General features: G+C 37.2%; 1 protein-coding gene across 3 annotated transcripts in view; it reads right to left on the bottom strand.

Moving 5' to 3' along the window:
• The window catches only part of ACER3 (alkaline ceramidase 3), a 163,822-nt gene that overhangs the window by 84,690 nt on the left and 65,539 nt on the right, over positions 1-13,593 (bottom strand). For all 3 annotated transcript variants that reach the window (XM_032259143.1, XM_032259142.1, XM_032259144.1), the window contains exon 2: positions 8,722-8,832. In XM_032259143.1, coding sequence (XP_032115034.1) covers positions 8,722-8,832 — 111 coding nt within the window. The remainder of the gene's footprint in view (positions 1-8,721; positions 8,833-13,593) is intronic.

The following is a 13,593-nucleotide window of genomic DNA, read 5'->3' as shown; positions in this document are numbered from 1 at the left end:
TTTTTGATTCATTTCGCTGTTTGAGGCTATTTAATTCAGTTAGAAGTGTTGTATTACATCTTCCTTCTGTTTCATGGTTTGTTGTGGGGAAGAAATTCTATCAGCCAAATGGTTTTGATTCTCATTTCCTGTTTTCATTTTATACTAATTTTGTATGGAAATAGGCTGCATTTTTTGGGTCTATTTTATAGAGAGAGTAAAGATTTTAAGTGCCTTACAAGATTCCTAATTCAAGGCTGTCCACTTCAGTTTCATATATATATATATATATATATATATATATATATATATATATATATATAATATGTATATATTCAGGGACCAATGAAGGGAGAAGAGGTTGATGTATTTTTTAATTCTTTGTTTACAGCAGGATTTTGTTTTGTTTTGTTTTCTACACAGAAGTAAACTATTTATTGAAGTAAAAAGTATTCACACAAGTTTTTGAAACCAGGGTTGAAATAAAAGCATTTCTTCATGACAGCAGTAATGCCTTTCTTTCTTTTTTTGGTTATACTTTAGGTTCTGGGGTACATGTGCAGAATGTGCAGGTTTGTTATCCAGGTATACATGCACCATGGTGGTTTGCTGCACCCATCAACCCATCATCTACATTAGGTATTTCTCCTAATGCTATCCTTCACCCCACCCCCCTCCCCATGCAGGCCCCAATGTGTGATGTTCCTCTCCTTGTGTCCATGTGTTCTCATTGATCAACTGCTACCTATGAGTGAGAACATGTGGTGTTTGGTTTTCTGTTCTTGTGTTAGTTTGCCAAGAATGATGGTTTCTAGCTTCATCCATGTCCCTGCAAAGGACATGAACTTGTCCTTTTTTATAGCTGCATAGTATTCCATGGCGTATATGTGCCACATTTTCTCTATCCATTCTATCATTGATGGGCATTTGGGTTGGTTCCAAGTCTTTGCTATTGTGAACAGTGCCACAGTAAACATACGTGTGCATGTGTCTTTATAGTAGAGTGATTTATAATCCTTTGGGTATATACCCACTAATGGGATTGCTGGGTCAAATGGTATTTCTGATTCTAGATCCTTGAGGAATTACCACACTGTCTTCCACAATGGTTGAACTAATTTACACTCCCACCAACAGTGTAAAAATTTTCCAATTTCTCCACATCCTCTCCAGCATCTGTTGTTTCCTGACTTTTTAATGAACGCCTTCTAACTGGCATGAGATGGTATCTCATTGTAGTTTTGATTTGCATTTCTCTAATAACCAGTGACGATGAGCATTTTTTCATATGCCTGTTGGCCACATAAATGTCTTCTTTTAAAAAGTCTCTGTTCATATCCTTCACCCACTTTTTGATGGGGTTCTGTTTTTTTTCTTGTAAATTTATTTAAGTTCCTTGTAGATTCTGGATACTAGCAATGTCAGATGGATAGATTGCAAAATTTTTCTTCCATTCTATAGGTTGCCCGTTCACACTGATGATAGTTTCTTTTGTTGTGTAGAAGCTCCTTAGTCTAATTAGATCCCACTTGTCAATTTTGGCTTCTGGTGCCATAGCTTTTGGTGTTTTAGTCATGAAGTCTTTGCCCATGCCTATGACCTGAATGGTATTGCCTAGGTTTTTTCTACAGTTTTTATGGTTTTGGGTCTTACATTTAAATCTTCAATCCATCTTGAGTTAATTTTTGTATAAGAAAGGAATTGTTTCAGCTTTCTGCATATGGCTAGCCAGTTTTCCCAACACCATTTATTAAATAGGGAATCCTTTCCCCATTGCTTGTTTTTGTCAGGTTTGTCAAAGGTCAGATGGTTGTAGATGTGTGGTGTTACTTCTGAGGCCTCTGTTCTGTTCCGTTGGTCTATATCTCTGTTTTGGTACCAGTACCATGCTGTTTTGGTTACTGTAGCCTTGTAGTATAGTTTGAAGTCAGGTAGCATGATGCCTCCAGCTTTGTTCTTTTTGCTTAGGATTGTCTTGGCTATGTGGGCTCTTTTTTGGTTTCACATGAAATTTAAAGTCATTTTTCCCAATTCTGTGAAGAAAGTCAGTGGTAGTTTGATGAGGATAGCACTGAATCCATAAATTACTTTGGACAGTATGTCCATTTTCACAATATTGATTCTTCCTATCCATGAACATGAACTATTTTTTCCATTTGTTTGTGTCCTTTCTTATTTCCTTGAGCAGTGGTGTGTAGTTCTCCTCAAAGAGGTCCTTCGCATCCCTTGTAAATTGTATTCCTATGTATTTTATTGTCTTTGTAGCAATTGTGAATGGGAATTCACTCATAATTTGGCTCTCTGTCTGTTATTAGTGTATAGAAACGCTTGTGATTTTTGCATATTGATTTTATATCCTGAGACTTTGCTGAAGTTGCTTATCAGCTTAAGGAGATTTGGGGCTGAGACGATGGGGTTTTCTAAATAGACAATCATGTCATCTACAGAGACAATTTCACTTCCTCTTTTCCTATTTGAATATCCTTTATTTCTTTCTGTTGCCTGATTGCCCTGGCCAGAACTTCCAATACTATGTTGAATAGGAGTGGTGAGAGGGCATCCTCGTCTTGTGGCAGTTTTTAAAGGGAATGCTTCCAGTTTTTGCCTATTTAATATGATACTGGCTGTGGGTTTGTTATAAACAGTTTTTACTATTTTGAGATATGTTCCATCAATACCTAGTTTATGGAGAGTTTTTAGCATGAAGCGGTGTTGAATTCTGTCGAAGGCCTTTTCTGCATCTATTGAGACAATCAAGTGGTTTTTGTCATTGCTTCTGTTTATGTGATGGATTACATTTATTGATTTGCATATGTGGAACCAGCCTTGCATCCCGGGAATAAAGCTGACTTGATTGTGGTGGACAAGCTTTTTGATGAAGTGCTGGATTTGGTTTCCCAGTGTTTTATTGAGGATTTTCACATTGATTTTCCTCAGGGATATTGGCCTGAAATTTTCTTTGTTGTGTCTTCTGCCAGGTTTTGGTATCAGGATGATGCTGGCCTCATAAAATGAGTTAGGGAGGAGTCCTTCTTTTTCTATTGTTTGGAATAGTTTCAAAAGGAATGGTACCAAGTCCTCTTTGTACCAGATCCTCTCTGGTAGAATTCAGCTGTGAATCCATCTGGTCCTGGACTTTTTTTGGTTGGTAGGCTATTAATTGCTGCCTCAATTTCATAACTTGTTATTGGCCTATTCAGGTATTCGACTTCTTCCTGGTTTAGTCTTGGGAGGGTGTGTGTTCAGGAATTTATTCATTTCTTCTTGATTTTCTAATTTATTTGTATAAAGGTGTTTATAGTATTCTCTGATGGTAGTTTGTATTTCTGTAGGATCCGTGGTGATATCTCCTTTATCATTTTTTATTGCATCTCTTTGATTCTTCTCTCTTCTTTATTAATCTGGTTAGCAGTCTATTTTGTTGATCTTTAAAAAAAATAGCTCCTGGATTTATTGATTTTGAAGTGTTTTTCATGATCTTAGTTATTTCTTGTCTTCTGCTAGCTTTTGAATTTGTTTGTTCTTGCTTCTCTAGTCCTTTTAATTGTGATGTTAGGGTGCTGATTTTAGATTTTTGCCCACTTTCTCTTGTGGGTATTTAGTGCTATAAATTTCCCTCTACACACTGCTTTAAATATTCCCAGAGATTCTGATATGTTGCATCTTTGTTCTCACTGGTTTCACAGAATATCTTTATTTCTGCCTTCATTTTGTTATTTACCCAGTAGTCATTCGGGAGCAGATTGTTCAGTTTCCATGTAGTTGTGTGGTTTTGAGTGAGTTTCTTAATCCTGAGTTCTAATTTGATTGCACTGTGGTCTGAGAGACTGTTTGTTATGATTTCCATTCTTTTGCATTTGCTGAGGAGTGTTTTACTTCCAATTATGTGGTCAATTTTAGAATAAGTGCAATGTGGTGTTGAGAAGCATGTATATTCTGTTGATCTGGGGTGAAGAGTTCTGTAGATGTCTGCCAGGTCTGCTTGTCCAGAGCTGAGTTCAAGTCCTGGATATCCTTGTTAATTTTCTGTCTTGTTGATCTAATATTGACATTGGGGTGTTAGGTCTCCCTCTATTATTGTATGGGAGTCTGAGTCTCTTTGTAGGTCTTTAAGAACTTGCTTTATGAATCTGAGTGCTCCTGTATTGGGTATATATATATTTAGAATAGTTAGCTCCTCCTGTTGCATTGATCCCTTTTTCATTATGTGATGCCCTTCTTTGTCTCTTTTGATTTTTGTTGGTTTAAAGCCTGTTTTATCAGAGACTAGGATTGCAACCCTTGCTTTTATTTTTTATTTTATTATTATTATTATTATTATTTGCTTGGTAAATCTTCCTCCATCCCTTTATTTTGAGCCTATGTGTGTCTTTGCATGTCAGATGGGTCTCCTGAACACAACACACTAATGAGTCTTGACTCTTTATCCAATTTGCCAGTCTGTGTCTTTTAATTGGGGCATTTAGCCCATTTATATTTAAGGTTAATATTGTTATGTGTGAATTTAATCCTGTCATTATGATGCTAGCTGGTAATTTTGCTCATTAGTTGATGCAGTTTCTTCATAGTGTCAATGGTCTTTACAATTTTGTATATTTTTGCAGTGGATGGTACCAGTTGTTCCTTTCCATCTTTACTGCTTCCTTCAGGAGCTCTTATAAGGCAGGCCTAGTGGTGACAAAATCTCTCAGCATTTGCTTGTCTGTAAAGGATTTTATTTCTCCTTTGCTTCTGAAGCTTAGTTTGGCTGGATATGAAATTCTGGGTTCAAAATTCTTTTCCTTAAGAATGTTGAATACTGGTCCCCACTCTCTTCTGGCTGGTAGGGTTTCTGCTGAGAGACCCGCTGTTAGTCTGATAGGCTTCCCTTTGTGAGTAACCTGACCTTTCTCTCTGGCTGTCCTTAACATTTTTTCCTTCATTTCAACCCTAGTGAATCTGATGATTATGCGTCTTAGGGTTGTTCTTCTCAAGGAATATCTTTGTGGTGTTCTCTTTATTTTCTGAATTTGAATTTTGGCCTGCCTTGCTAGGTTGGGGAAGATCTCCTACATAATATCCTAAAGAGTGTTTTCCAACTTGGTTCCCTTTTCTCTGTTACTCTCAGGTACACCAATCAAACATAGATTGGGTCTTTTCACATAGTCCCATATTTCTTGGAGGCTTTGTTCATTTCTTTTCACTCTTTTTTCTCTAATCTTATCTTCTCACTTTATTTCATTGAGTTGATCTTCAATCTCTGATATGCTTTCTTCGGCTTGATTGATTTGGCTATTGATACTTGGTGTATGCTTCACGAAGTTCTTGTACTGTGTTTTTCAGCTCTATCAGGTCATTTATGTTCTCTAAGCTGGTTATTCTAGTTAGAAAATTTGTCTACCCTTTTTTCCAGGTTCTTATCTTCCTTGCTTTGGGTTAGAACATGCTCCTTTAGCTTGGAGGAGTTTGTTATTACCCACCTTCTGATGCCTACTTCTGTCAGTTTGTCAAACACATTCTCTGGTCAGTTTTGTTCTCCTGCTGGTGAGGAGTTGTTATTCTTTGGAGGAGAAGAGGTATTCTGGCTTTTGGAATTTTCAGCCTTTTTGTGCTGGTTTCTCCTCATTTTTGTGGATTTCTCTACCTTTGGTCATTGATGTTGGTGATGTTGATACCATTCCTTTCTGTTTGGCAGTTTTCCTTCTAACAGTCAGGCCCCTCTGCTGCAGGTCTGCTGGAGTTTGCTGGACGTCCACTCCAGACTCTGTTTGCCTGGATATATCACCAGCAGAATTTGCCTGGATATCATTAGCAGAGGCTACAGAACAACAAGGATTGCTGCCTGTTCCTATCTCTGGAAGCTTCATCCCAGAGGGGCACCCACCAGATGCCAACCAGAGCTATCCTGTATGAGGTGTCTATCAGCCTCTACTGGGAGGTGTCTACCAGTCTGGATACATGGGGGGTCAGGGACTCAGTCTGTCCCTTATCAGAGCTCGAACACTATGCTGGGAGAACTGCTGCTCTCTTCAGAGCTGTCAGTCAGGGGCATTTAAGTCTGCTGAAGCTGCACTCACAGCTGCCCCTTCCCCCAGGTGCTCTGTCCCAGGGAGCTGTGGTGGGCTCCGCCCAGTTCAAACTTCCTGGTGGCTTTGTTTACATTGTGAGGTTGAAACTACCTATTTAATCCTCGGCAATGGCGGATGTCCCTTCCCACACCAAACTGACATCCCAGGCTAACCTCAGACTGCTGTGCTAGCAGCAATAATTTCAAGCCAGTGGATTTTAGCTTGCTGGACTCTGTGAGGGTGGGACTTGCCAAGCCAGGCACCAGAGAGAATCTCCTGGTGTGCCAGTTGTGAAGACCATGGGTAAAGCACAGTATCTGGGCCGGAATGCACCGTTTTTCCTGGTACAGTCTCTTGCAGCTTCCCTTGGCTAGGAAAGGGAAATCCCCTGACCCCTTGCACTTCTAGAGTGAGGCAGCACCCCACCCTGTTTTGGCTCAATCTCCGTGGGCTGCACCCACTATCCAACCAGTCCCAATGAGATGAACCGGGTACCTCAGTTGGAAATGCAGGAATCACCTGCCTTCTGTGTCAATCTTGCTGGGAGCTGCAGACCGGAGCTGTTCCTATTCGGTCCTCTTTCCCAGATAGCTTCCATAGGATCTTAATTCTCCCAAACTTTCTTCTTTCCTCTCATTAACATATCCTCAAAGCCACCTCCCCTTTTCTACTTATCTCTTTCCCAGAAGTAATGCCTTTCTAAAACTGCCACCTTAGGTCTGACACACTTTCAGGTCTTTTACCTTTAGACAGTACTGTGATCCACCAGATCTTAGATGGCTTTCATAGATTCTGCCTTTATTGTGGAGTTTTATCTTTCTATTGCTCTTTTTGTCAGAATTAGGCCCTTGAGTTCTCTCTTCTCTTTTCCATATAGTTTTTCAAACATCTCCAAGTCTGAATCACTGAAAATAGTTCTGTTGGCATCTGGTGTTTATTTCTTATTTTAAAATAAATTGAAGTTCATAATATTCTTTCTCCTAGTAAGGCTGAAAGTGTGGGTTGTATGTAGTTCTATTTGTTTTCCTTATTAATCTGTATGGTTTTGTGGGAGAGTAAGTGGACAAACTCTAACTTAGGGGGCCGCCATTATCCTACGGCAATTAGAAGTATCTTAAATCTTTTTATTTTTATTGTTGTTACTGATTGTGATTTGTTTATGTTTTATAAACATCATGAAAACACCCAAGAAAAAAAGCAAAGGGATAAGTTTGTAGACTTAGATTATCTTCCTTTTGAAGATAAATCAAATAACTTTCTTAAAATGCATATGAGTAACAGATTCTGAAATTAAAGTCTCTCATATCTAATAAATAATCTAAGGTAGAATCTGACATGATTCACTATAGCTTACAGTTTTGGGATAATTAGAAGTCCTTTCTGTCAATGTGGAAATACTCACTATGAGCAAAAAAAAAAAAAAAAAAAAGAGCCTTTAGAGAGTTATAAAAAAGAAATAGGGCCTGGGCAGTGGCACACACCTGTAATCCCAGTACTTTGGGAGGCCAGGGCAGGAGAATCGTTTGATCTCAGGAATTTGAGATTAGTCTGGGCAACATGGCGAAATCCTGTCTCTACAAAAAAATATAAAAATTAGCTAGGTGTGGTGGCATATGCCTGTGGTCTCAGCTACTTGGGAAGCTAAGGTAGGAGGATCGCTTGTTCCTAGGAGGTTGAGGCTGCAGTGAGCTGAGACTGTACCACTGCACTCCAACCTGGGTACCAGAGTGAGACTCTGTCTCAAAAAAAGAAAGAAATAAATAAAAAATAAAAATATTTAAAGGCCGGGTGTGGTGGCTCACACCTGTAATCCAAGCACTTTGGAGGCCAAGGTGGGCAGATCGCCTCAGGTCGGGAGTTCAAGACCAGCCTGACCAACATGGTGAAACCCCGTCTTTATTTAAAAAAAAGAATAGAAAAAGAAAAAAAGAAACTACTAGAAAGAATCCACTTTATTTGGTATTTTTTCTTTGTTATGATGATACAAGAACATGACAAAAGGCAGAAGTGATTTAACTACGTTAGGCTCTGGTATAGCTGATTTACCCATCCATCTAGTACTTATTGAGGACCACTAAACTGCCAGACAATGGGGATGCAAAAATGACTAAGATACAGTCCTCTACCTCACAGACAAGTAGAACACATGTAAATTGCAAAAAGTTAGATGGCATCCTTTCCAAAAGGTTTAAAACTATGCAAAACTATACTACATATACTTTTAAAGCTATATACACACATTCTATAAGCATGAAAACGTGAGAAAATGATAAGCATCAAATTTAGGATTGAGGTTAGCTCTTAGGGGATGGACTGTGAGACTGAGGGGGATACAATCAGGCAGGAATACAAAGGAGTTTCAATTTTACCTCTAGTAATTTCCTTAAAAAAGAAATATATCTGGAACAAATATTATAAACTGTTAGGATCTGACAAAGCTGGGTAGTAAGATATGTGGGTATATGTTATATTATCTCTATTTTTTTGTATGCTTAAAATATTTCCTAAGTTCTAAAATATTTTATTCAAAATGCAGTTCAATTCACTGGCAAGGTTTTTGGAGTTTTAACTAAGAAGCTTCAGAATATATTCAAGTTATATAATAACACAAAATTGAAAACTGCTTTTAGAAATGAATGAGAAAAATGGACCATTTGAATACTGTACATTTCTTTAGATATAGTGTTATACATACCTGTCAGTGCTAAATAAGAAGCAATGTACCGTTTTTCCAGACCGTCTCTAACACTCTGAATTGCACCAAACACTGGAGGTATAATCATGATCAGGTTACTCACTGTATTCCCTTTAAGAGAAAAACACAAGAAGATATTTAAGTTAATTAACAACATTTTAAATAAAGATACATTCATGTAGCCTTTAACAATAATTAAACAAGTAACTTCTCAGAAAGACATTGGGAAGATATTTTCAAGGTGCTGAAAAAAAAATTCTGTACTCACCAAAAATGTCTTACAATAATCCAAATAAAATAAAGATACTTTCAGACAAATGAAACTAAAAATTTTCCACCAGCAAACCCACTAAAGGAAATTCTAAATTCTGATGACAAGCAGGAAAAGGATCTCAGGAAGAACCTCAGAGATACAGTAAAAAATGAGCTGGGGAAGGCAGCCTACACCGATGCACTGAAACTGTGGTCCATGCATGCAGTATGACAAAATGAATATATAATTGGCTTAATTTTGTCACTGGGATAAAAAAGCAACAAATCGCAGTTTACATTTTGTATGTATCTTTAACATTTCATTTTTCTAGTAATGTTTTAATTTCTAGTTTCTGTTTCTAGTAAAACATAAGAGGCTTAATTAATTGATCTTCATTTGATCTTTGCTCCTGTCTTCATAAAACAATGTGCAAACATGAATAGCAAACGAATAGTAAAAACCCCAGTAGAAGATATAAGTAGGTAAAATGGAGAAAGAAATGACATTATTTTTTGTTTATAAATTTGATTCTGAATAGAATAAAGTGGCACAATAGTTTCCAGATTTCAAAAGAACAATTTTCAGCAGAGATGCTAATATCAAGACAAATAATCAATTAACTGAGAGGTTAGAGGAAAACATTTTCAAACAGTCAAGGATTAAAATAATATACTTACAACATATATATTTTCTCTAGAATCAACTGGAGATGTAATGACCTCAAACAAGGAAATTAACCATGAGAAAAGATGACACGAGTGCTAAGAAACATGGGCTGCAACACAGGAGAGAGGTAAAGAAAAGGCTCAAGACTGCAAAAGGACAAGAGACCACACAGTCCAAATTGCAGCAGAAGAACCAAGAACTGCGGGAAAGAAATTTGTAAGAAGAAAAAAGAAAAGGACAGACAATTTGATAAATTTAAAAATTTGTAAACAAAAAAAAAATGCCAATGGGCATTTGAGAGAAGTGTTGGAAAAGCTGTACTATAGCTCATTCAACCAGTCCTCTGTTACTGTAAACATTCAGGTTATTTCCCATTCTTACAATCACATGCAATACTGCAATGAAGAGCCATACATATTTACAAGTGCAGGTACATCCATAAAATAGATATACAAAAATGAGATTGCCAAGTCAAAAAATAAACACATCTATTGGCCCAAAAAGTAGTGAAAGAAAACATGGACGCATGGTTCTTTGACAGTGAATGAGAATGGGTATAATTTTATGTTCTTAAGGGCCATCTGTATTTCTTTTCTTATGAAATATATTTCATGCCCTTTGCTACTTTTTCTATTGGTCTTTCCTTTTTCTATAAGAAGGAGCCCTTCTTCTAAAAGGAATATTAATATTAGCCCTATGTATTTGCTGTGGACAAATTTTTGGTGATTTTTTTTTAAAATACAGAGTCTCCCTCTGTTGCCCAGGATGGAGTGCAGTGGCATGATCTCAGCTCACTGCAACCTCTGCTTTCTTGGTTCAAGAGATTCTCCTGCCTCAGCCTCCCGAGTAGCTGGGAACACAGGTGCTGCATCATGCCCAGCTAATTTTTGTGCTTTTAGTAGTCTACACAGAAAGAAATATTACCATAGAGTACACTATTTGGCTTAGCAGTACACATTATTTATATAGCCATATTGATATTATTGATGTTACAGCCTAACTACTTATTTAATTTAAAAAACTATGCTCTGACTTTATTGAGAAAATATGGCAGAGAAAACAATGATGGTATAGAAAAGCAAAATCCCCAATCACCATAACTAGAAGACAACAGACAATATCTTAAATTTACAGATCCAGAAATAGCACTATAATATAGTTATTTAGAAATCTGGAGCCAAATTATTAAAAAAATAAGTAGCTGGCCAGGGGCAATGGTTCACACTTGTAATCCTAGCACTTCAGAAGGCTAAGGTGGGAGGATTGCTTGAGCCCAGGAGTTCTAGAGCAGCCTGAGCAACATAGTGAGACTCAATTATACATACATACATAAAAACAAAGTTATTGTCAGACTTCTGTTTCCATACAAGATGAAGAAACAAGAACCAGATTTATCTTCTTACCTGAAATAAGGAGAAGAGAGGCAAAGAGGGAAGGGGAGGGGAAGGGAGACAAAATATCTGAAACAACTATTTTCAAGACAATAGACTTCAGGCAACGATTCCCAAGAAACCAAGAAATAAATGGAGGCCCCTATAATTGCCCCTAACTTACTGCCTGGAGTACTCAAGCCACAGCATAAGGAGGGAGTACTCAGGGGGAGCTTGGCAGGCTCCCTGATGAGGAAACAAAGTGGAGAGTTCAGGAAGACCAAGGTGACTAGATTTCGTGGGCTACAGTATATGAGAGACAACTTCAGAGAGAAAGCACTCAGGAAATCTTTAAAGGACCCCCTAACTATTCAGCAGAAGACTGGTCAACAGATATATATGTGCAAACTACCTAAAGCCAGGAAAGAACCATAGTGAAAATATTAGAGGGAACAGTACCAGGTGCTCACACATAGCCAGAAACAGTGCCTATTCCCACAAGCTGAAATAGTAAAATTTGTATCTTGCTGGACATTGAATAAAGCAGCCAAGAAGGCCTGACCTCAGTTAATAGGGAATAGCTAGTACTAGACTGAACCCTGTTCCTGACGTACCTAACAAATCACAAAAGCAAAATCCAAAAGGATCAAACTGTTTCCAAGTAGCTTCATGAAATCCAGAACAAAATTCAAGACTATTTATAGTAATACAAAAATTATTCAGCACCTAGCAAAGCGCATTGCCTCGTATCCAATCAAAGATTACCAGGCTTACAAAAAAGCAGGAAACATGGTCCATAAGGAAAATAATCAGTTGAAATCAACCCAGAACAGATGTTAGAATTAGCAGACCAAGACTAAAACAGTTCATATAAAAGGCTAGAAAATGCAAACTAATCTACAGTGACAGAAAGTAGATCGGCGGTTGCTGGGGGAGAAATGGTGGGACAGTTTAATGGAGAAGGAGGGCTCACAAAGGAATATAATAAAACTTGGAGGTGAAGGATATGTTCTATCTTGCTTGTGATGGTTTCACAGGTATAAACCAAATGTCAAAATTTAATGTGTACACTTTAAATAGGGTGCAGTCTGTTTTGTATACCAATTACCTCAATCAAGCTGGGTTTTTTTGGTTTGTTTTTAATTTTGCTTTTGGGGACTAGAATTGGACACTGGGAAGGAAAGAAGGGTTGGGGAAGTGCACTGTCTTCTGGTTTTGTTAAAGTTATTTAGCATTATCTAGATTTTTATCTATTTTTTAATGTATTGCTTTGATAAAATAAAAATTAATACAGAAACTATTTAGGAAAGGGAGTAAGATCATTGGGAATAGTTTCATAGACGTAATAAGATTTGAGGTAGACCCTGAAAGGAGAGAAAGAAAGAAAAACCTGCTGAGGCTATTAAGTACCAGGTACTGAACTTTATATTTTACATGTGCTATCTTACTTGCTTCTCACAACAAATCTTGTGAAATATTATTGTCCCTATTAAAAATAAACAGTAACAGTATACAATTCCAAGTTCTCACAATAAGCAAAAGGTGAAGGCAAGATTTTATTCCAGGTCTATCTGTCCTTATAACCAATGTTACTCTAACTAGATGTACTAGCACACTGTTCACACAGAGGGCGCTTATTAATTATAATGTTTTAAAAATTATATCAAAGAGTATTTTACTCAGAATCTATTAAATGAATTCCAAACTGTACAAAGAATAAAGTAATTTGCCCAGGTGGAGTATGAAAATGTAAGGTGGGGAGCCAGACAGATTGAGAGTTATATATCCAAACAGCAGTTATCAATAGCTTTAAGTAAACCTGTAGGAGATGTTGAATATTTTGCCATTCAGGAGGGCCTAAGATTCAAACTAATGAAAATCTTTACTGATGACTAAGATAAAGCAATGGAAGCATGCCCAAATATACAGATAATATTAAATTTAGCTGAAATGTCAACTGCAAACCACAAATACAGTATTGTTAGAAAGAGTAAGGACAACCCTGAGAGAAAGTTCCAAAGACAGAAAGATGACAGTAGGCTATTCTGGGAGGAAAATCTCAATATACTACACCTCAAAGTAGTACTTAGAGGTAAAAATGGAAAGAGCTAGATAGTGGTCATCCTACTTTTATCTTCTTTAATTCAGCTTCTCCTTTAATGTGCGGCACCCTAAGCAAAACAAACATTAAAGCATTCAGAGTAGAGACTAATTTAAAGGCATAATTTACTAAATAAATAAAACATAACATATAAGGAATGGAATGACTGCTGTCTCCAAATATCTGAAGGATTTTTAAGCTAAAGGTTAATGAGGCTGGTTATGACTCTAAAATATAAGAATTAAAATCAATGAAGGTAGAGAGAAGCAGATTTCTACTCATTATAGAGCAAAACATTCTAAAATTAAAGCTGTCAAAAAATGTAAGGCTGGATGCAGTGACTCACACCTGTAACCCCAGTACTTCAGGAGGCCAAGGCAGGAGGATCTCTTGATTCCAAGAGTTCAAAACCAGCCTGGGCAACATAACGAGACCATGTCTCAAAAAAAAAAAAAAAAAAAAAAAAAAAAAAAAAAAAAAAA

The sequence above is a fragment of the Sapajus apella genome, unplaced genomic scaffold (assembly GCF_009761245.1).
Source record: "Sapajus apella isolate SASKATOON/1434 unplaced genomic scaffold, GSC_monkey_1.0 scaffold106, whole genome shotgun sequence".
Classification (NCBI taxonomy): Eukaryota; Metazoa; Chordata; class Mammalia; order Primates; family Cebidae; genus Sapajus; species Sapajus apella.
This window is presented reverse-complemented; position numbering and strand designations above follow the sequence as displayed.